This window comes from Enhydra lutris, unplaced genomic scaffold, assembly GCF_002288905.1.
Source record: "Enhydra lutris kenyoni isolate GAN:26980312 unplaced genomic scaffold, ASM228890v2 scaffoldscaffold5, whole genome shotgun sequence".
Classification (NCBI taxonomy): domain Eukaryota; kingdom Metazoa; phylum Chordata; class Mammalia; order Carnivora; family Mustelidae; genus Enhydra; species Enhydra lutris.
Window position 1 is genome coordinate 6,982,101 of NW_019154089.1, and position 22,548 is coordinate 7,004,648.

At 54.1% G+C, this 22,548-nt stretch overlaps 1 protein-coding gene across 1 annotated transcript in view; it reads left to right on the forward strand.

The window, feature by feature from the left end:
- LOC111141174 (follistatin like 4) overlaps positions 1-22,548 on the forward strand; it is a 401,642-nt gene that overhangs the window by 257,846 nt on the left and 121,248 nt on the right. The window contains exons 4-5 of the mRNA XM_022493544.1: positions 14,246-14,439; positions 17,910-18,033. Coding sequence (XP_022349252.1) covers positions 14,246-14,439; positions 17,910-18,033 — 318 coding nt within the window. The remainder of the gene's footprint in view (positions 1-14,245; positions 14,440-17,909; positions 18,034-22,548) is intronic.

The following is a 22,548-nucleotide window of genomic DNA, read 5'->3' on the forward strand; positions in this document are numbered from 1 at the left end:
CTGATTCCCCCTCTCCTCCTGCTACAGAGCAGCCTGTTCTCTCCATGATTATGGCTCGTGGGGTCTCCTTGCACACGTGGAGGAGTGGAGGGGAATGGGAGCGGGAACAGCAAAGGCCCCAAAGAGCATCCACACAAAATGCCAGGCAGGTGGCAGCCTGGCTCGGGTCTCAGGGCTGAGAGCCTCAAGATGAGGACCACTGGCCCCACCTGTCTGCCCTGGGGGTGCTCTGAGTGGTACATGTTCTCCTTGAGAGAGACCTGTAGGGTCACTGACACTCCCATCTCCAGCGGGTCCTGAGCCCTCTTCAAGCTCCTGAATCCATTTTAGTGCCACACAAGGCAATACCAAGGCCATTCTTGGCATCTGAGAAGTTAAGAACAAGGACAGGGAAAGGCAAGCATCTCCCCACGTGTGCATCTGATGAGAGCCCCTCTCCGGCATCCCATCAGGCTGCTGCCCCCGCTGCAGGGGAGGGAACAGAGCAGCCAGCTGGGGGCTGAGCTGTGGCAGGAATAGCTCTGTTTGCTGCAGGAGGAGCGGCCTTCGGAGGAGCCACATCCTGCTCGCCCACTCAGAGCCCCTGCCCACCCTTCCCTGGCGGCCCCTGGCTCCTTGCATGGCCAGGCTCTGGGTTCCGGATATGGAACCACGGCCGCCGCGGCCTGCTGATCAGCTCAGACACAGCCCACCGGGCGGGCTTCCACAGAGATGAGTCCCCCCTGTTCCCTCCACAGGGAGCGCCCCAATTGTGATGCATTCGCAGTGTGGCTAATCCCCAGAACAGCAGTGCAGATGCGGGGAACCTTCCACTCGCCTCCCAACAGCTCAAGCGCTGGAAATCTTCCCAGCCTCTCCCTCAAAGACCACGGCTTTCCTTCAGAGCTGTTGTGGAGTTTTGTTTTGATTCGTGTTGACCTGGGATTTACTGTCAGTCATACAAGTCTGAGGGGTTCAGATAAATCATCAAACCTCCAAAACTTCTCCGAGTCATTTCAGGTCTCAAAATCTGTTCAGGTCATTCTTCTCTGCGATGCCATTTCCCACCAAGCCCATGTCAAGGCATGAATCCCTGGCTTAGAGCACACCCTGTGTTCTGAGGCTGTTCTCAGGCCGTTTCCCTGTAATACCTTTCCTTCTCAAGTCAGTGTCCCCATGAGCCCAGCAAAGCTTCTGCAGGTAGGAATGTGGCGTGTGTTAACATATGAGCAATTCTCTCCTGGAGACCATTGCTCAGGGGCACTGATTTGCAGTCCACACACCTCTCATTCGGAGCGGGGAGCATCTGTACTTGTTGCCTCTAAAACCAAGTGGCTCTTTGGCTCAGCTCGAAAGCTGAAGATTGCTGTGTCTGAGCAAACACCTCTGAGACAATACCATGGTGAGAAAAACACCACAGGCCACGCCAGGCATACAAGATAGGGGCTCTGAATCCTCCCCGGCCCCAGCCTCCTCTCCTGCTGGCCCAGAGTGCTCATGCCCTCCGCAGAGCCATTCTGGAAGAAGAGATTCAGAAGACAGCCCAGATCTGCAGAAAGGGGATCTTTCTGCAGGGAGGCAAGAGGGAAGTGGGTCCTGGCCCTTGCCCCCATGGTGCCTGCAGGAGGCTTCTGTCCTCAGTGGGGTGTGTGCCAAGATGCGGCTGCTGTCCACTGCCAGGCAGGCTCCATGGCCCAGGGGTGTGGCTCTGTGCTCTCTACGTCCCTGCACTTGGCCTCCACAGGCTGGGGCTATACGCAGGTATGCACATGCACATTGTGCACCTACAGGGCCACGCTCTTCCCCCTTTCTTAACAATCTCAGGACTAGGGAGTGTCAAAAGTGGTAAGACCACCACCCTACCCTGCACTGGGAGGGCCCTTATCAAAAAAAACCAAAAAAACAGAAAATACATGTTGACAAGGCTGTGGAAAATTTGGAATCTTTGTGCACTATTGGTGAAAATAGAAGATGGCTCAGCCACATTGGCGAACAGTATGGTGGTTCCTCAAAAAAAAAAAAAAAATTAAGACTGAGGCACCGAACTCAGTCGGTTAAGCATCCAACTCGTGATTTCGGCTCAGGTCATGATCTCATGGGTCATGAGATGGAGCGCTGTGTGGGCCTCTGCGCTCAGCAGGGAGTCTGCTGGAGTTTCTCTCCCTCGCCTTCTGCCCCTCCCCCACTCATGCGCACATGCTCTCTTGCTCTCAAATAAATAAATCTTTAAAAAAATTTAAAAATAAGGGCGCCTGGGTGGCTCAGTCGGTTAAGCATCAGCCTTCAGCTCAGGTCATGATCTTAGGGTCCTGGGATTGAGTCCTGAATCTGGCTCCCTGCTCAGCGGGGAGCCTGCTTCTCCCTCTTCCTCTGTCCATCATCCCACTCATTCTCTCTCTCTCTCCGAAATAAATAAAACCCTAAAAAAAAAAAAAAAAAAAGAATTGCCATATGACCCAGCACTTCTACTTCTAGATATATACCCCAAAGAACTGAAAGCAGGGTCTTGAAGAGATATTTAATACAGGCATGTTTACAGCACTGCTACTCATCATAGCTAAAACCTGAGAGCAACTCCGTGTCTATCGACTGATGAATGGATAAGCAAAGTGTGGTCTACGCTTAGACTGGATATTATTCAGGCTTACAGAAGAAGGGAATTCTGACATGCAACCACATGGATGAGCCTTGAAGATTCCATGCTAAGTGAAATAAGCCACTGACAAAAAGACAGGTACTGCATGATTCCACTGGCATGAGATAACCTCAGTCGTCAAACTCACAGAGACAGGAAGTAGAATGGGGATGGCCAGCAGCTGGGGAAGGCGGGAATGGGGTCTCTTTTCTCGTGGGTACAGAGTTTCAATTTTACAAGATGGAAAGGATTATGGAGATGGATGAGGTTGGTAGTCACACAAAATTGTGAATATATTTAATGCCACTGAACAGAATACTTAAAAATTGTAAAGTTAGTAAATTTTACATTATATATATTTCATCATGATGGGGGGAAAAAAAGCTGGTTAAAAAGAAGACCACAGATTCTAGCTATTCACATAGATTACTTTTCTTTAACCCTGTCAGACCCAAAGCCACCTTTTCATTGCAAATATTTTACAGAGCCCCTGTATCATCTTGAAATGAGTATGTGTCTTATTCAAACTGGGATATAAAGGAGAAATATAAGAAAAGCAGTAGAGGGCACCTGGGTGGCTCAGTCAGGTAACTTTTTGACTCTTGATTTTGGTGCAGGTCATGATCTCAGGGTCAGGAGGTTGAGCCCCATGTCTGGCACAAGGGGAGCCTACTTAAGATTCTCTCTCCCTCTCCCTCTTCCTCCCCCTCCCACGCTCGCACATGCTCTCTCTCAACCTCTTTAAAAAAAAGAAGGAAAGGTGGTAGGAATAAGACATGCTTTTCGGTATCTACATGTCTAGACACCAGGTTCTTATACTGACTCCCAAGTCATCAGATGTCAGCACTTGCTATGGGATTCTGTGAGCACAGCCTCTGCAGAGGGAGCCTGGGATGGGCATGTCATGTTGACGTTTGGAGTACTTGCGTGATGCTGCTTTTGGAGATGTGAGGCTCCAAAATGGGGAACCGCTCTTGATAAGGTTGTAAACAACATTTACAATACACAACATGGTATCTCTTTGGAAAATCCTCACCAGACCCCGGGGGGCAAAATACTCTGTCGCTAATGTCGTGTTAGACTGCCGGCTCAGAGAGCAGTTATGCGGCCTCACTTCAGTGAGTGTCCACTGGGACATTCGAAAACGTGCATGAGATGCTACAATGGCAGGCTCCCAGGGTCCCTGGTCCCGCTCATTAAGGGCCACCAAGGCTCCCCAGTCTTTGTGAGAACCGAGATCCTCCCAGGGAGGATCTCCTGGGGACATGCCTCCTAGGGAGATCACTGGCCCTCCAGAAGTGTCTTAGTGAGCTCCCCGCATGGGGCCTGAGGCCACAGGAGAGCAAAGTGCTAACTCTGCGGCCTACAGCCCAGTCCTGGCCAGTCGGTGAGCCGGAGACTGCCACAGGCCCTGCCGCGTCTTGGGCTGCGGTCCCCCTCAGCTCCCTCACCACTCAAAGACCACAGCAGCTCAGAGCTCAAAGCAGTGACATTCCTGGACACCACTAAACTCCCAAATGCTACAGTTTCACCATCTCAATAGCAGGACCCTTGGGTTAGATGTTTGGGGGGATGGAGTCTCAGGAACAAAATGAATGGAATGGTGGAGGGCAGGGGTGGGTCCCTACACTCTCCTCCACTGTGGGCTGCAGCTCTCCACCTGGTTGCTGGTAGCTGTCCCCTCATCCCGCACTCCTGCTCCTCCTCTTGGTGCATGTGACAGGTGGGGTGGGAGGGCACAGGCACCGAGCTTGGGACAGGGCTGTGGGAGAGCCAGAGTCTGCAGGGAGTCCGTGTTCTCCTTCCAAAAGGAGTCCGGGACTTGTTAAGTCCCTAGTTGCCTCTGGGTTTCCCACTAACACAGGAGTACAAACTCAGGCTCTTCATGCCAGAAGGGCTTTCACCTTTATTCAAGTTTTCAAACATTACTCTTTCACTCTGGGGCCACCCGATAGATGCGCCAGTCAACCATAAAAAGTGTCTGTGGATCCCCCTCCCAGGAATCCCACCAACTTTGCTTTTTCTAATAGGAGTAGAAGGAGGATTGTAAATGTCAGGTAGCAGATTGCACGGTGACCCCAACTGAGCACTCATGAGCAGATGTACTATTCATCTCACGGGGGTCTGGGTGGCTTTATTAATTTCAATTACCTGATACCGAGGTGAACATTGAGATGAGGCTGTGTCCGCCTGGCCAGGCCTGCGTGGAGCCACATGCCTCCCCATGCACTGGCCCAGCCGGCGTGGCCACGGCAGCCGTGGAAGGAGCCACGTGGTCTGTGTGCTGGGTAGGTTGGGCCCAGGCAGGGCCGAAGGCCTTGTAGAGTCTTGGTCTTCCTCTATCTGTGGACCCAAAGTGGGCCCTTTGCAGTGGGCTCTGATGCTGCTGGGAAGACTCCTGGGGACCCAGGGAAAAGAACAGAGGACACTGGCAGATGAGGTAGCCAGCCCTTGGGACCTGAAAGGATGAGGGGCTCCTAATGAGTGTGGGGAGCCTATTGCTTGTTCTGACATTGGGACTCATGGGTGAGGAGGGGCCCCGGGTGGAGCTTGGCGGGACAGCAGGGACAGGCAGCCAGTGAAGCACCTCTGAACGGTGGGCAAGCAGCAGCTTACCAGTGCCTCCTGACCAGTGCCCATGCCCACCACAGGGGGCTGTGGCCTGGTTCTCAGAGAGAGTGAAGACCTCCACTCGGCAGACACAGAAGCACTGGAATGCGATCTAAGGAAGAGACAGGCTGGGGACAAGGTCAAGATGAGAGTGTGGGGCGGGGTGTGGAGCCAACAAACACAGCTTCCTTAAAGGTGAGCTTTGGCGGAAAGGTCAGCTTTAGAGAAAGGGCCTTTCAGGAAGGGGGTGCCTGGGAGCAAAGTCTGTGGACCCGCTTCTGGAGGGTAGGGGAGTAGCCAGTAGCTGTAGCTTAGATGACAGTGGGAGGACCTCCCCAAGGTGCTTGAACGTGGCTGAGGGTGGCCCATCGGCTCAGCAGTTACAGGCCCCAGGATCTACCAGCACACGGTCACCAGGTGGTGTGACTGAGGGCGCACCTGTTCTTGTTGAGCTTGTGAAGAGACTGCATCATGGATGCTTCACTCTCTCCTAGAATTTTCAGAACTCTGTGGCTTGGTCAGCACCAAAAGCAATATACATTGTTTTAGCGAAAGACTATCTTCAAGATAAACCCATTGGTTTTGGCATTTATTGTTAATTGAATTTTCTCAGAAATGGCAGCAGAGAGATAGTTAATGTTCATGAATTTACATCGACTTAAACATCTGTTCCTCTTACGCTAAACTCCAGTAAAGTTATGGTGGCTCATAAATTAGATCTGGGAGTAAAATGCTTCTTGCTCTTTGCACAGCTTAGTGATTTCAAAATAGATCTCAAAATGACACATCGCCACCGAGACACATGTACCACAGCCATGCTCAGCTGTGATGTTGCTGCCAGACGACGAAGTCAAGTTTTAGCTTTGGTGGTTGCAGCTTTGTTGTGTGTCAGTGACATTACTTAGCAGGCAGGCTGGGGACAGTGTGGGAAGTAGGGCTGCCAATGGGTGAGGTCGGGGGACGGTCTGCCCGTGAGCAGATGCAACAGCAAAGTTACAGGCACGTCCAGTCTCTCCCTTGGGCCCCTCTGGGGGTTCCCACATGAGGGTCTCAGGATCCAGGCCTAGGGGCCAGGCCACCCTGCCAGGTCCAGGAAGGGCTAGCATCCAGTGAGGGTGGCTCGAGGGTATGACTGACCACCATGCACTTGGTGAAGGAACGGCCTGGGTGTGGTTCAGGCAGGGAGAGGCCACAGCCCACACGCTGGTGTCCCTGAGCACAGTCCATGGCCCTCTCCCCAGCACTCCCTTCCTTCCCATCTCCCTGTCCCTTAGGCCACACCCATCCCCGAAAGGATTGCTGGTTTAGTGGCAGAGTAGTTCCTTCATGTCAAGTCATCTGTCCTGAGCTCCCCTGTCCAGTAAAACTTGGGCTTTATAGGGGACTCCTGAAGTGCAGGGCTGCCCCAGTGAGGGACAGCCCTCAAGGGGTGTGGTCTTCACAGTAGCCTTGGATCCCCCACACCGAGACCCCCCCCAACAAGCCACCTGAGAAGAAAGCACAGCGGGGCCCCAGCGTCAGCTCTGTGCTTGCTTACTGACCAGAACCCTAGGATGGCATTGGACCTTTCCCCAAGCTGTGCCGTGGCAAAATTCTCCCACAAACCTCCCTGTCTGAGCTGCTATTCCAGGCATGGGTTCCCCCCACCTACCCACTGGGCTTCTTCACAACACTGTACGGGCCCATCCTGACCGGCAAAGTCAGGATAAGGATGCAGAAACGTACATTAGCCCCCGCTCCGGCTCCAGAGGGAGTTGGGTGTGTCCCCCTACCCCGAGGTGACTCGGAGGGGCCACCTCTGTGCACCCTCATGTCCGGCAGGGCACCAGTCCCCTGTGGCTCCCCACTGCCAGCCTGGCCATGCCAGACTTCATTCTGTGGGGCCACCACTGCGGCTGGCAGGTGTGGGGGCACGCCAGTGGACGAGAGAGGGTCCACACCCCCTGGCTAGGGCAGGGCAGTTTGGATGTTGGACGCCAATGAGCATGGCTTCATGTACCACTGCTGGAGCTGCCCTTCACCCCCTCCCATAGGCGCTAGGGGGACAGATGACACGGGCTCCAGCCCCTCCACCCCCCAGAGTTCCAGGCCTCAGTCACTCTGGCTAAGGGGGCTAAGATTGTCCTCTCCTCTGGGCAGGGCTGCCGCCGTTTTCTAACCCCACTGGCTCTGCCCATCTACCCAGGGTTCCATGGTCGTCCATGCAACAGGCATTCTGTGAGCACCTTCTGCATGCAGGTGCTGGGGCTGGGTGCTGGGCACGCGCTGCGTTAGGGCAAGACCCTGGCCTTGAGAGGCTTCCACTCCCGCCGGGCAGCCTAACAGTCAGCCGTGAATGGATAGGAACGGAGAGTGAGGCTGGACAGAGTGTAGCAATAGAGAAATGGGGGCAGCACACGGGGAAGCTCTTCACACAGGGCGGCATGTTGGGGAAAGAGGCCAAAGGATTTGGTGAAGGAATGATGGGGGGTGAGGGAAGAAGAGAGGCAGCCAAGGCTCTCATCATCGCCCTCACCACTCTCCCCTCCTCCCTGGTGCCAGGTGTCTCCAGCCCACACCCTCACCTGCCTGCAGGTGCCTCCTATGTCTAGGACAGGCTTCCCTCGGGGGCCTTGGCCACACGGCCTGTCCCTCACGGTTCATTAGAATCTGAGCTCCCTGCTGCCTGGGTGGTGTCTCCCCCCGCCTCCAGCCCACATCTCGCAGACCCGCTTCCCTTGAGTCTTTGGAGCCCCCAGCACTACCCACACTTGGAAGGGAAAGCTTCACCTGCCTCATAGTGACGATGGTCCCTTTGAGGGCCCGGCCAGCAGGGGCATGGGTGGCTAATGGAATATTCACAATGTCTCCCTTGTTTCCCTTTGTTCTGCACTAGAAAAGTGTTCCTTTGATGGACATTTAATTCCAGAGGATGCTACCTGCTTCCTATCTCTCTTTGCTCAAAAAATTAAATGCGGATGTGCCCGTGCTCCAGCTATAATAATCTCCCTCGGTGGGGAGGGAGTGTGGCTGGAATGGGAGAACATTAGAATCTTCACAGAGGGACAATTATTGAAGGAACTAGATTAATGAGGTGTCATAACAACTTAGCTAGATCTGTGGCTGACCTTTCTCATGGAGAATGGGCTTGATAAATGTAGTTCATTACCAAGTTCTGACATGAAAATAGGATCACACTCTGGGCTCCTCAGCAGGCTGATCAATATTTTATCAGCCAAAGCAGGCCTGGTCCAGGAGCAGGAGGAGCCCCCCACACCTGAACTGGCAGGAAGCCTGGGGCCAGGGCTCAGGGCCGCCCCAGTGGCCACAACACAAAGAGGGCCCCTGGGCTGGCAGGAAAGTGGCTGGCCTCGGGCTGCTCATCTCTGTCAGGCTGACCAGGACATAAGCTTCCCTCCCCGAGGGGCCCCAGAGCAGGAGTGTCTGTGGGTGGTAGGAAAGAGGGGAAGAAATCTTCTGTCAGTGGCTACCTGTGCCAGGCCCTGGACATTGATGAAGGGGTTAGTAACAAATGAGCCTTGCCCCAGCTCCCCTGTGACGTCAGGCCTGCCTCATCCCAAGAACCCCTCAGGCCTGGCTGACTACATGGGCTTTGCAGAGTCCTTTAACGTTTTCTTTCACGGCATGACCATGGATAATAGTGAGAGATTGTTACTGCCCCCATTCTGTGGGAGCAAGTGGACATGGGAAGGGTGGGGAATGAACACCTTTCCTTGGGTCTCATAGCTAGCCGAGGCAGAACCAGATGGTCTCCTGACTTCCCATCCTATGCTCTGTCCAGCCTTGTGATGACCATCATTGATGGGGTTGGCATCAGCAGCCTATGATGAAGTCACATGCAAGGTTGTTACAGGGTGGTCCCGTCGTCCTGGCTTCCTTATGAGACAGTCTGTCCTGAAGCCATTAAGACTCAGTTGTCACCCATATTCCCTGATTAACTCACTCAACAAGCATTTCACAGCTTAGTGCTGCATGTGTGACTGTCCGGTCCAGTCCTGCCTGCCTGGAACCTGCAGGGCCGTGGGGGGGATATGACAGATGCTAACACCCCATCCAGATTCCCTCAGCCAACCCCCGAGGTTGCGTGTGGCTTTGGGGGACAACTACCCATGACCCTGACCGACAGCATCCAACCTCAGATCCCCACATCTTCATCCTCAGGGCCCTGCAAGCCTCAGGAGTGTGCTCAGTCCTCATGTGGGGAGTTCAGAAGCACTGGATGGGTTGCTGGGTAGTGCGCCTGAAGCAATCCTTGGCCAGCAAGGAACGGATATTGGCAGAAGAGTGCCCCGCACCCTCACACCTGAGTGGAGCGGCTCGGAGGCCTGTTGGACACAGTCTCTTGAAGGTTTCATGGCACCAAGCTCTAGCTGCCCACAGTGTCATCATCCCACCCCTTGTTGACTTTCCCCCTCTCTGATTTCATTTCCCTCTTCCTCCATGCATTTCTTAGGGTCATCTCTAAGCATACTACTCAGTCTAGGTCCTTGCCCCATGGGCTGCTCTGCAGGAGCCCAGATCCCAACCTAAGAGGACAGGCCTCACAAAAGGCGATCCGCACTGAGCTGAGAGTAGAGAGCCGGAGGTAGGGAGGCCGTCCTGTGTGCGCAAGGGGAGGAGCAAGGCTTCCCCACAGAGGAGGCTGAGCTGGGCCCCAAAGAAAGCAGAAAGAAGGTGGGGGGAGAAAGTCTGCGAGAAGGCCCCAAGACAGGTGTGCCTGGGCTGTGGTCAGAGCTCAGTGAGCTTATGGGTCTAGAGGAGGAGACCTCCCTGGAACTCTCCAAGCCTCATGATGGTCTTTGACCCAGCCAAGGCCACCCTTATTGGTGACACAAACCTCTCTTTACCTGGAAACCACCAAGACTAAGAGGAAACATTTAAGTGACTTTCCCAGCATATGGAGAGAAATGTCTGTGGGCAAACTGTGTCCATCCCACTCGTGCATACAACAGGTCCCCTCCACATCCCAGCTCTGCTGAGCAGGAACCCTGCTCGGCAGCCCCTGCTGAGCTGGCTCAGGCCCAGACCCCAACATTGCGTGCAAGCATCCTGCTCTCCAGAGTTCTCTCCGGAAGTCCTAGGAGCTGTGGATCGGTTAGTGGGGAAGTTGAATTGTACTGCAGGCTGACCTGCACAGGCAGCAGGAACCGGCCCTCATGCAGGGCTCCCAGGAAGGACTGGCCTTTGCGATTCTCACCATCATCACAGTCAGCAAACACAGGGACCTTGGGAGAGGGTTGGGGTCCTCAGGCCTCTGCCGTGCCCCCTCCAGGGACCTTCCTTCCAAAGGGCCGAGGGTCTAGAGGGCCAAAGATAAAGCCTGGGCTCTGCCTTACTTCAGAGACAGGTGATCCCTCTCACCCCCTGGGACCCAGGCCCACCCCAAATAGGGGCAGAGATGCTAGAAGCAGTGATGTCTCATCAGGGGCCAGGAGAGTGAAGGGTAAGACCCTTAGAGATTTGGGTGAAGAGCATTCCAGATGGAGGGGGCGTGAACGCCGAGCCATGGGCAGGAGCATGCTCTGGTGGCTGGTCTGTCCTTCCACATGCCCACCTCTTCACATGCCCTGTGTGGGCTTGCTGGGTGGGGGTCAGGGGTGACCCGGCTAAAGATAAGAACCCAACCCTGGAGTATTGACACTCTCTTGTCCAAGCTGAGTAAGGGAAGGAGGAAGATCAGAAAGCAGAGGTTGCCTGGGCCAGGCCTCAGGCCCTGTGAGGCAGATGAGGGCCAGCCAGGGGCTCAGCATCCCTGGCGCAGAGGGCTCTGCTCCGGCCCATGCCAAGCACTGGGAGGACTTTTCTTTCTTTATATTCATCTGTGCTTTCCAAACATTCTTTGATGGACACATATTTCTTTCTATAAGACAACTGTTTCCAACTGGCAGCAGCACGGACAGACTTTAGCTGAAGGCCAGACCTAGCAGATCCACAAATGCCCATGGTTCCCCCTCGAGGAGCCCCTCCCATCTGCTCCCATGGTGACACCAGGGGACGGGAAGGAAAAAACAAACTGGAACTTGGTAAGCTGTCACTCATAGGGGCCTTGCTAGGCGGCTCTGCACCCTGGAAACCAAGGCCTGCCTCAGGTGGGGAGAGCTTGCCAGAGGACCATCCTTGGTGGAGCTAGAAGCATCAAAGGGTGTCCCAGTGAGAGGGTTGGGACTTCGACTAAAATAGGCAACTCCGTGGGTACAGAAATGCCACCATTGGATATCTTCCCTCCGGTGTTCGTGGCTCCCCAGAGCCGTAGGGACACTAGAGGACCTAAGGAACCCTGGCCAATGGCTTCATTATTTGAGGCTGAGATTAATGGAACGTGCAACTGCTTCTGGGACAAAGAAGGATTTAGGATTCCCTTCCAGGAGCCCCCTGGTTCATCTCCAGGCACTCCAGTCATGGTGAGGGCCTTCAGTAAGGACAAAGGGACAAAGGAAGTACCTGGCATCCCACCTTACCCCACCATTCCCTCCAGCCTTGTCTCATTCCCCCTCCACACCAGCTTTCTCCAGCCACTACGCTGCTTGCTTCTGCAGGTGTTCTCCCTGCTGCGTGGTCTTCCCGCCCTATCCTTCATCCTTCGGGGCTTATGCTGGAAGCCCTCCCCAAGGGAGGCTGCCTCCAGCGCAGCCTCCTGAGCTGCCCCTCTGGGGGCACCTCTGACGTCCAGGACGGGAAGCTCCGTGGGTTGTGTCCCAATGTGCCACCGGCACCAGGCACAGATCTGAAAGTAAATGCTGGCAAAAGCACAGCGGGTGTGGGCCTTGGCAGGGGGGTAAGGCCAGGGGCCCAGAGAGCTGGCCCCTCCCCACCCTCTTCCTCCAGGTTGATCTCTAGACATGTGCATACCTTCCCAACCGGGAGCTGTGTGCTGGGCAGTGCCGGGGGTGTGGTGGGGGGATGGAGCTAGGAGCCTCTGAACTCACAGGGAACTGTAGGGGTGGAAGCTGTGGAGCAGAGCAGAGCCTGGAGAGGTGACAGCAGCCTGCCTGATGGACCCACCTCAGTGCCTTCCCTGGTCTGCCAGCGTAGGAGCCCTGCCTGGGCTGCGGGCCGCTCGCGGGCCGCTCGCGGGAGATCTGTGCCCCGTCCTGGTCTGAGGAAGGACACGCATCTGCCCATCCTACTAGCCTGCCCCTCCCTCAGGGAGCCCGGCTCTGCACAGTCCCCATGGGCCCTCCCATCGGAACCTCCCTCCCTAGCCATGCTGCTCCTGTATCGCATCCTGGCTTCTGCTGGGGGCTGGGGGAAATACTGGGACAAACTCTTCTTCCCCTTACCCCAAAATGACTTTTATCCGGGCCCCAAGGAAGAAGAAAAAGCCAGCTGGCCACCACATCTCCCCTGGGGCAGGAGTGGGTTTATCATGGGACAAGGTCAGTGTCTTCAACACTGTGCACCTCTATGGACGTGAGAAACGGGTTTGCGCATCGGTGGCCCTGATAGCTCCCAGGAATGGATAACCCTCCAGGCCAAAGAGGGATATCAGCCAGGTTAGGATTATGGGAGAGCCATTCTTCTCAGCATGGAGACTCCCAGAGAGCAAATAAATTTGATTATATTGAACACAACAATTGATTTTTTTCTAAATAAACATGCAGGAGAAAATGGTAACAGACATCTGTTTCTGACGAGAATCAATTGACCCCAAATTAGAAGAAAATCTAGAAACACAAACACAAGAAAAAGTGGTTGGGCCTCCCAGGCTTGTCGAGGGAGGGAGGGAGGAAGGGAGACAGACAGACAGACTCCCCCACCAGCCTTTCCCTACCAAGTAGCTTCTTTGTTTGTTGCTCCTCAGCAAATGCAGTTTTGGTCACCAGGAAAGAGAAAGTAGCTATGATTTTACAGGCCCTGACATGGTGCTGAGCCAGCGCAGAGCCCTCTCTGTGCGTATCTTATTTAACCCCCGCAAGAACCCCATGGGGAGGGCCCTGTCGTCCCCAACTCACAGATGAAATCACCAAGGCACCATGTCCAAGGTACACGTTCAGGCTGCAGCAAAGCCAAACTCACACGCCGTAGGCTCTCGGGCCAGTGCTCTCCAGCACTGCTTCCTCTTGACTCCCCAACACTTAGCTATTACCTGGTGCCCTCCAATGGTCTTAGAACGTAGGGGAAGAGCCCCAGACCCACCAGTCCCACCCCAGCCAGCAGCCCAGGGGCCTTCAGTGGGATGGGAGCAAGGAGCCCATGCCCGTGCCCCAGGACTCAGTGAAGCCAAGAGCCAAAAAGGCTCCTTCCCCCAGGAGGGTAGGGAGAAGGCCCTAGAGGGCCTTCATGTACTGAGCCATGTACTGAGCCCTGGATGGAGTTCACCCCAGTTGGCCCATCAGCAGCAAGGTCAACTACATCATGTCACAGGGCATCATGGGCCGCATTTGCCAAAACCCCGCGTGGTTCTGCGGCCGCCGGGCAAACACGCCTGGGGAGAACACAAAGTGTCCCAGGCTGCAGGCCTCAGTTTTCATTTCTTAAAGCTTCCTTTTTTGTTGTGGTCATAGAATTGTGTACACATGTTTATTTTGAAGTAATACAGCTCTGGGAACATACCTAATTAACTTAAGCAGGGCTTATTAGTCCTGTTAACTCAAATTCCCTCATCTCTGAGGCCAAGTGTTCCAAAGCAGCCTTTAAGGTGGGATTAAGGCAAAGACGAGCAATTACAGAATGGAACTGGGGCCAGCTTTCCTAAAACTACCGTGGGCCACACAGCTCTGGGATGCATTCCCCCAGACCAGCCTCCCCGCTGCACCCGGCAGTTGCCCTGGGTCTGGCATATAGTAGGTGCTCAGTAAATACTGCGGGGCAAGCCGACTGGCTGCTCCCAGCTGTGTGGACATACAGCATGTGTTCTGTGTTTAGCAAATATCAGGCAGACGGACAGACAGGCCCCATCTCCTCAGGTGCACCCACACTGCCAACAGTAAACGCCCGAGAACTCCCCACCGGCGGGGTGGAGAACATTCTCTCCCCACCAGTGGAGGAGCCTCAAGGCAGTGACCTCCTCATCTCTTCCAGATGACCCATGCACCATGGCTGACTATGGCCGCCTGAAGAATGTCCTTCTGGCGCTCCAGGCCCACCGGCGGCCACTCCCGGACAGGGACAGCAGACAGGATCCTGCCTCCCAGAAGCGCCTGCTGGTGGAATCTCTGTTCACGGACTTGGATGCCGACGGGGACAGCCGTCTCAGCAGCTCTGAGCTGGCGCAGGTGGGTCCAGCATGCGCGGAACACTGAACTGGGGAGCTGTTCCATTCGGTGTGCAGATAAGGAGAACCAGGGAGAGCCGTGTGAGCAGAATCCCTTGTAACTATCTCTATAAAGGATGCTAAGCAGGCCTCCCTCCTGCCAGGGCCACCCTTCCCCTGGGAGTCCAAGAGCTCATGTTCAGTGCCTCTGAGAGTATCTTACAGACAAACCCATGTCAGTGTCTTCTTCCCAGCAGCCACCTTCAGCCAATATTGACGAACAAGCTTCGACGCCCTCTCTGCTTGCTGGCAAAAGACGTACTTCCGAGGGGCTGGTCTCTGATGTTCTCATTAGGAAATAAGTCTCCTCTTCCTTGAGTCCTCTGCCTGCCTTAGCAGGACGTTGAAAGGAAGCAGGAGCTGAGGGCTATCGCCTGGGCAGCCCCGAGTCCTCTCCTCGAGGACCTGGTCATTCTGTAGGGTCCAGATAGCCAAAGCCCAACACCCAGCCTGCTTGCTGGCAGGAAGCCCTGTGTACCACTCCCCCACCCAAGCGCTCTTCCATTTGAGCAGACTTGGGATTAGACCCGGTAGTCTGCCTCCCTCCCCAAGCACAGCACACGTGTCCCCGTCTCCAGCTCAGGGGTGACACTGCAGCAGTGACCCTCTGCAGCAGAAAGTGAAGAAGGAGGAGCCCGGGGCACCAGCCCCCTCCTGCTACAGGGAGGACCTTATTAGGAGGCCAGCAGACAGGCAGGCCAGGGAGGCCAGGGAGGCCTGCCTTCCTTCTCCCACTCTGCTGGTCTCCCCCTTATGGCCTGGAGCCACCCCCAGGCAGGTGCCAGGATATGCAAGGAGGGGGAGGTCAGCTTCCCCAAGTAGGCTGGTGGGATGGGGGCAGCTCTTCCTCAGAGCCCATGGGATACCCACCCAAAGGATAGATACTATGGATGAGTCCCCACCTTTGATGCCACTTTAAAGACATCCTTCCTGGGGCACAGTGACCTGAGCAAAGCTGTGGCCAGGTCAGTAGGAAGGACACGGCTGGCGAGTGCCCTGGCATTTACCGAGCATCCTCTATGTGCGTGGCAATAAACAAGGCCCTTTACTTATGACATAGGAAACAGAAGAGTCCCTAACTGTGTAGTGTAATCACTAAGAACACAGACTTTCTGGTCAAGCTTCCTGAGTTCAAGCCCTGCCTCCAGGGTTGACAAGCTAGCGGGTGCTGGGAGACCCCCTCACCTCGGTGCACCTCCATTTCTTGCCTGTGACTGTCCCAGGGTCAGTGGGCCAATTAAAGGAGCTAAGGCACTTGAGGTGTTCTGCATGGTGCCTGGGATGTGGCACACTCAGGAGGTGGGAATGCTGGGGTCAAGGCCACCATCATTGTCTTTGTTGGTATTTCCTCCTCAACCCTTTCGGCCGTCCTCTGCTATAGGAGGCACTGCCATTATCCTCAATGCGCAGATAATTTTAGGTGAGAAAAAAACTAAAGGCTCCAAGAAAGCACGCAACTTGCCCGAGTTGTGTTCATTGCCAAGAACGTGACGGTGCTCAGACAAGATGCCAGGGGTGACAGGGGTGGGGCAGATACACGGGCACCCGCTCTCCTCACCGCAAAGTGATCTCCCTGGGGGAGAATGGCTCCCACCAGAAGGCTCCACCCTGTCCTCCCAAAGTCTGTGATGCCAGAAAGTACCCACAAGACCTGAGTACAGAGCAGTCACCTGGAGGCCTGGCCACGCAGGGCCCTATTCTCAAAGCCCTCTACTCCAGCCAGCCCAGAGCCTGCTTTCAGAATGTGCACTGGGAACCACAGACTCTCGGGGTCTGCTCATCCACAAGTGGGCTACACATGCCAGTCCATTGAAAGCCTGCCTCCCCGGAGGCCACTGCCCACAGCCTCCCAGGCACACACCATCCCAGCCCTGGCGGCCACCATGCCACCATCTGGAGGCATACTTGACTCCCAGCTATGGCGAAGACCCCAAGGAGGAGGGCCAGCCACCCACACATGACCCATGCCATTCTGGGAAAAGCCCAGGCCCTGTCAGTTACAGTTACCGGAGAGAAGAACCATCTGGCAGGTCTCTGCACTAGAGACTATACCGGGAGCACCAAGAACAGGTGACTTTGGCTTGTCTGAGACAGAAGCACCTGTGGGCTCTTGCCACCCAGCTCCATGGGGCTCCCAGGTGGCCAACAGGTAGATCTTTCCTGGGCAAGTTGCTCTAACCTGGTGGGGTTGAGCCCAGAGGCACCTAAAGCCATTAACAAGCATGGTAATTGGGTTATGATTTCCTCTTTAAAATTTAATGTATTTGAAGTCCATTTCATAAGCCTGCCAAGCAAAGCCCAGCTAAAAGGGCCTTTCCCTGACACTGAATCAAAGGCATCAAGGAAAAACGTGTCGGTCCTATGAAAAGTTAATCAATTTCCAATGCAGAAATAGACAAGGGGAAATTTCCATCTCCGCAAGATTGATTTCTGGCGTTATGGTTGATCTCCCTTTTATTGAACACTTACTTGCTGGGTGAGGGGTCATTTTTTTTAACGTTATCACATTAAATTGCCTTTAACATAGCAGGCCAAACTGAGACTGTTAAATAGAGAGAAAATGTCTCTGTCCCCCTTCCCCACCAAAATGAAATGAAATAATTTCCTTCCTTCTGAGATTTTATTCTGAGCATTTTCCTTGTAAGAATTTAGCCCCAGACACCCAGCCTCTGGCTCCAACTGAGCAAAGGTGCCTGGAATTTCCACATAGGGTCACCTTTTGGCATGTGGCTGCGCGTGCTGGGGAGACCACATCCAGAGAAAAGTTCGCAAGGGTGCACCCATATCACCATGCCAGAATCCCATGGGCAGACGTTTATGGCCCTGGCAGATGGGGCAGGCAAAGGCAGGGAACACAGGCCCAGTCAGTAGAAAGGCAGCTGCCCCCTTCCGGCAGGAGGGGCACTACAGTTCCGAGGTGCTGCCCTGAGATCCAGAAGGGCTGGCTAGGGGCATGGGCAGGCATGCACTGATGCAACAGTGACCTTTCCTTGGTTCCCACACTGAGCTCACCAGCTGTTTCTTTGCTGAGTTGATCTAATCAGGCCCCTTCTCTTCTCTGTTTCCGCGTCTGTGGCATGAAGGGGTAGACCAGGGTCTTCAAGGATTGTGCCCAACTGAGAGCATCTGGGGTCTGTCCACCCAGATAGGGAGAAAACATACCTGAATGCCCATCATGTCTCTGCCCCAACCACTGTGTGACCTTGGGAAAGTCCCTGCCCTCTCTGAGTTTCATCTCTAGAATGAGAAGGTCAGGACAGAGAAAACCAGAGAGCTTGGGGTCCTCCCCATGGCCCACAGAGCTACCACGGGAGCACTCATCCCTCCCTCATGGGGCCACCGCAGGTCCTCTTGGCCTGAGCCGTCTCCCAGCCAGGCCCATAGGCCTGCCCTTACTGCCTGCTCTGGCCTCATCCCTTTCCTCCCCCTCAGCAGGTGCTGAAGGAGCAGGATCTGGCAGATGACTTCCTGGGGTGCTCACCCGGCGACCTCCTCCGATTTGATGACTACAACAGTGATGGCTCCCTGACCCTCCGTGAGCTCTACACAGCCTTCCGTAAGTCACCAGGGTGGGGTCCTGCTCTGGAGCCTGTCTGGGTTGTCACCAGCCCTGGTTTCTTTTACGCGTGAAAGCAGTTGAATTTGTTTTGCAACAAGCCTGAGCTTTGAGAACAAGGTGGAGGAGCATGGGTGGGAAGAGGGAGCGCTTGCTTCTGCTCTCTTTGGAGAAAGGGTCTTCTGGATGTTGTCAGAGGAGCCTAGGACTGTGATATAGGTGCGTTTGGGGCTGGCTGGGGGGAGGGTAACTGCCTCCCACGCTGGATGGGGAGGGGTCTACGACTGCGCCTGGAGGAAGGGGCTTTTGGGGTTTTTCCAGGCTGCCACCTGGCGCTGAGCGCAGATCCTGCAGGAGGCTTCTGGAGGCTTGGCCGGGCAGGAACAGAGAGCTTCAGCAGTGACCTTGTGTAGTTAAGCAGTGAGGAGAGGGGAGGCGCTGCCAGACCAAACCCGGGAGAGGAAGCCCCTTTATGTCAGAGAACACCTGCTTAAAGCAGGTGGTAAGTGCATCCTGCCTGGGGCACCGTCGGGCATTCCTGGCAAGCTCCCCGCTCCTAACAGCAGGCCCTGGGATTTGGGGAGTAAGCGTGAAAGTGCCAGGGTGCACTGAGGACTCCTAGCCACAGCTCCTAACATCCTCTCCCCCAACCCCAAACTTTACATGGACTTCCACTTGCCAGAAAAGCATTCCACTCCACGTTGACATCCCAGGCATGGTGTTACTGCGAACGTTCACCAGACGTGGAAAGGAGGCCTGGTGATTCGCTGGCAGGAGGGGCTCTTGTGGTAGACGGCGGAGGTAGTCCCATGCTCTGAGGAGAGAAAGGAGTATGGTTCTCCCCCGTGGGACCTGTCCGTGAGCTTGACACGGGGGTGTCTTTCCAGTTCCCAGCATCCCTGTGGCCGCGGCTCAAAGTCTAACCCCAATTACGGGGCTCTGCTGGATGCACTGTGACGAGCCGCGGTTCCCCATCATCCTCCCCCCTGCCCGCTCCTGACACTCATATCAACGTGTACTAGTTCATAATGAGGTGTGAATGACTGGTAGGCTTCACTGGCTGGGGGAGGTGTTCGCTTTGTGGATAGAGTCATTTATGCCTTGAAATAAATCTCTGAATTTTAGAATGTGTGGCAGCATCAGCAGCTCCCTAGGCCCAGCTCACAAGAGCCAATTACTAGATTTTTCAGGAATTTTGCCTTTAAACAATTGAGAGCTTTAAACCAGCCATGGTGGGAGTATTTACACCACAGAAATTTATACCACACGAATGCTACAAAAGTGGGGGGAGTTTTTTCCCTCTGGGGAGCCAGTTGCTAAGCACTGACCTGCCCATCACTGGACAAGTCCCTCCTTCCTGTCCTTAGCACCCCCTCCCACACTATTCTCTCCACCTTCCCCAGACAGAGACCCCGGGATGATCTAATCCCATAGAACAGGACTCAGAGAAGAAGAGAAGCCAGGGAGACAGGCCTCCAGGTCGGGAAAGCAGTAGCTGGTGTCCTGGGGACAGCTCTGAGACATTCCCACCAATGCTTTCTGGGCTCTGGCCCCTCGGCAGAAGATCCTAGGAAAGAAAGGGTCAGTGCATTTTCAGAGCCAGGGGCCAAGGCTTGATGTCAAGGACTTGGAGGTTGCACCAGGCATCAGTTCCTAGATGTCCCAGGATAACGTCACTAAGCAGAGCACGGCGCTGCTTAGCTCTATCCTGGTTCCTAGCACCACAGAAGCCTCTGCTCCATGAGGTCCGCTCCTGGGAATCAGGCAGGGCCAAACAGCAAACTACTGGCTTTACTCTGGAGGAAACGCAAGTGTCCTGGTTGCCCATGATAAGAGAGAAGGCCTCCCTGGGTCCCCTAATGAAGGTTGTTATAAACATGAGCTACCTATGGAAAAGGAGGGAAGTCATCGCCTCACCTCTGGCTGTGCTCAGCCATGTGGGGTCTATTTCCCTCATTCCTGGATTATTTGAAAATCTTTATAATCATCATTTTATAAAATTAGATTCTGCTATGGCCTTGGACTTGTTTTGAACCAGGCAGCCAAACCATTCATCATAGCCCAACCCCAAAAAATAGATATGCAATAAAATGTAAACTCACAGCCATTAAGGAAGCCACAAAATGAGTTAACCCAGCCATAAAGGCCTGACATGCGGCCACGCGGAGCCTGTGGCGTCAGTGGTTTTTCAAAGTCATAGGAACTCAACGTTGAATCCCCACAGCTCTGGGAATGGATTCATGGTTCAGTGACTGTTAAATAGGTCATTGAAATGAGACATATAGGTACAACTTATTACCCAGACATCAGTGGACATTAAAGAAACCTCACTAAAACCTCGAAAGTAATATCTCACACATTTCGGCAACATTTTGGATTTAATTTTAAAACCTGGGGCTGATGGGCTGGCAAAGGTGGAGACTTGGAAATTATATTTGCTTTTTTTGCCAGTGTCCTTGGGCAGGAAGGACAGGGTCTGTGGGGTGACTCCTGGCAAGACTCGGTCACTCTACTGAAGGATGGGTTCGGAGAACCTTTTCCTGCGAAGTGGGTTTTATTAAGTTTGGGGGGACAGGGGAAGGGGGTGTTCTTAATCAGGTCTTCTCATGCAGCTGGCTTAGCTCAGGCTGAGCCAGTGTTTGCCGCTGTCTGCAGCTGGCTAAGGGCTTTGCCAGGAACCCCGAGCTAGCAGCTGCCGTGCTCGGCTGGGCTGGTTCATGGTGGGGTGCCCCCTCCTCCTCTCTGCAAAACAGGTGACCCCGCCCCAGGGAGGGGTGCAGAGGGCCGGTTCCTCCGCCGTGGGAGTCAGTTCTGATTGTCCGATGGAGCGAAGCCTCCCGATCACCCATCTCTGTACACAGATAGCAGCGACATAGAAGGGGGGCCTCCATCTATCACCTAAACATTCTCTTCAAGTGGCTTTTGGCATTCTAGACCACAGTCTGATCTTGGAACTAAGGGCACATGCCCGCTGCTCTCCCTTCCCCTGCACACACAGGACCCCTCTCCTTGCTGGGAGGCAGAGGCCCAGGCTCCAGGGTCCTTGGCGAGCACGTTGTGCACTGGCCCTGTCCGTTCATCACAATAAACTAACCTAAAAGTTGCTCGTTTAAAAAGCTTTTCAATAATGCATGTTGTTGCACTTTTCTGAATGTTTGGGTTGGGATCATGGGGAAAACATGTTTCTTGAGAAAGGATTTTTCTCTCCCTTTAAATTCATCACAAGTTTCTTCTGCTTTTTAGAAAGATACTTGTCCTTTTAATTAATCCTGTGAGAGCGATGTGTTGGATGGGAAGGAAGGGTTGGAGCAGCGAGCTGTGCAGAATGAAGGGCTTCCCGCCTTCATGTGCTAGGATCACAGATGCCTCGAGTCCGCAGGGAGAGCCTGTGGCCGCAGAGCCTCGGGGAGCTGCCTCTGCAGGAGCGGGACACCCTCCCTCCTCCAGCCCTATGGCAAGGAAACAGTGTTTTTTTTCTGCTGATGGCAATACCTCTGTATCCAGGGCAACTGTGAGAAACAGAGGAAACGGTCAGTGGGCGAATTTATAAATGTCTTTCTGCCATCACTGCTACAACACAGAAGGAAGGGGGCGCCTGACCTTCCGCGTCCTTGTTCCCTGGAAAGAGGAAGGCCAGCTACAGGCCAGACACGGCCCCAGACCTGCCGTCTCAGACAGTCCTCGAGGCTCCCCGTGCCGAGCACATTGCAAACCTCAACCACACGTAATCTGTCCTACTCCTTAGTTGTGTGAGGTGAGTTCAGACTTAGTTCAGATGGTGAGGATGCTGCTTTATCCTCCTCCATTTGGTTCCTGAATGCTCGGTAGCAAATAGCAAAATTTCAGAGTGCGTGGAGACTATCAAAAACTTGATGGCTTACATTCTTGAGTTTGGAGAGCAAGTGATCCCTGTGCTTGGGTCCCGGTGCTGGTGAAGGCCAAGACCATTGTTGGCATGACACACTTAACCTCAACGGGAGAGAGACTGGTTGCCTCAGAGGACTTGTAAATCACTTGCCCAAAAATCTAAGTCACTGCCTTGGTCCCTCATTTACTCAGCGGTATAAAATAGTTAAATGGAAGCAGCCATGGGAGGAAGTGAAAATCGGAAAACAGGAGGTGCTGGGAGTCTCACCACCGCTCCCAAGGACAGAGGTGAGGGTGCTTCCTCCTCACCTCAGGTGTATAAAGAGGGCCTCCAAAGAGGCTTTCATGGGACCTTGCCATGTGCCCCTGAAGCCAAAGTCAGGGTGCCATCTGAATCAGGTTGCTTGTTAACAGGACTTGAGTTAATAGTGGACTCTTAACTATCAATTCCTATAAAACGATACCTAACATTCATCATGTGTCAGCACTGAGTATTATGACCCAATTTTACAGATGAAGAGACAGGAATTCAGGGCACTTAAGTAGCTAACCCACAGTCACACAGCCAGCAGGTAACAGAACCATGATTGAACCCAAATGCCTAATTCCAGAAGGCTCTCATCCATTTAAACACAGTTTACAACTCAT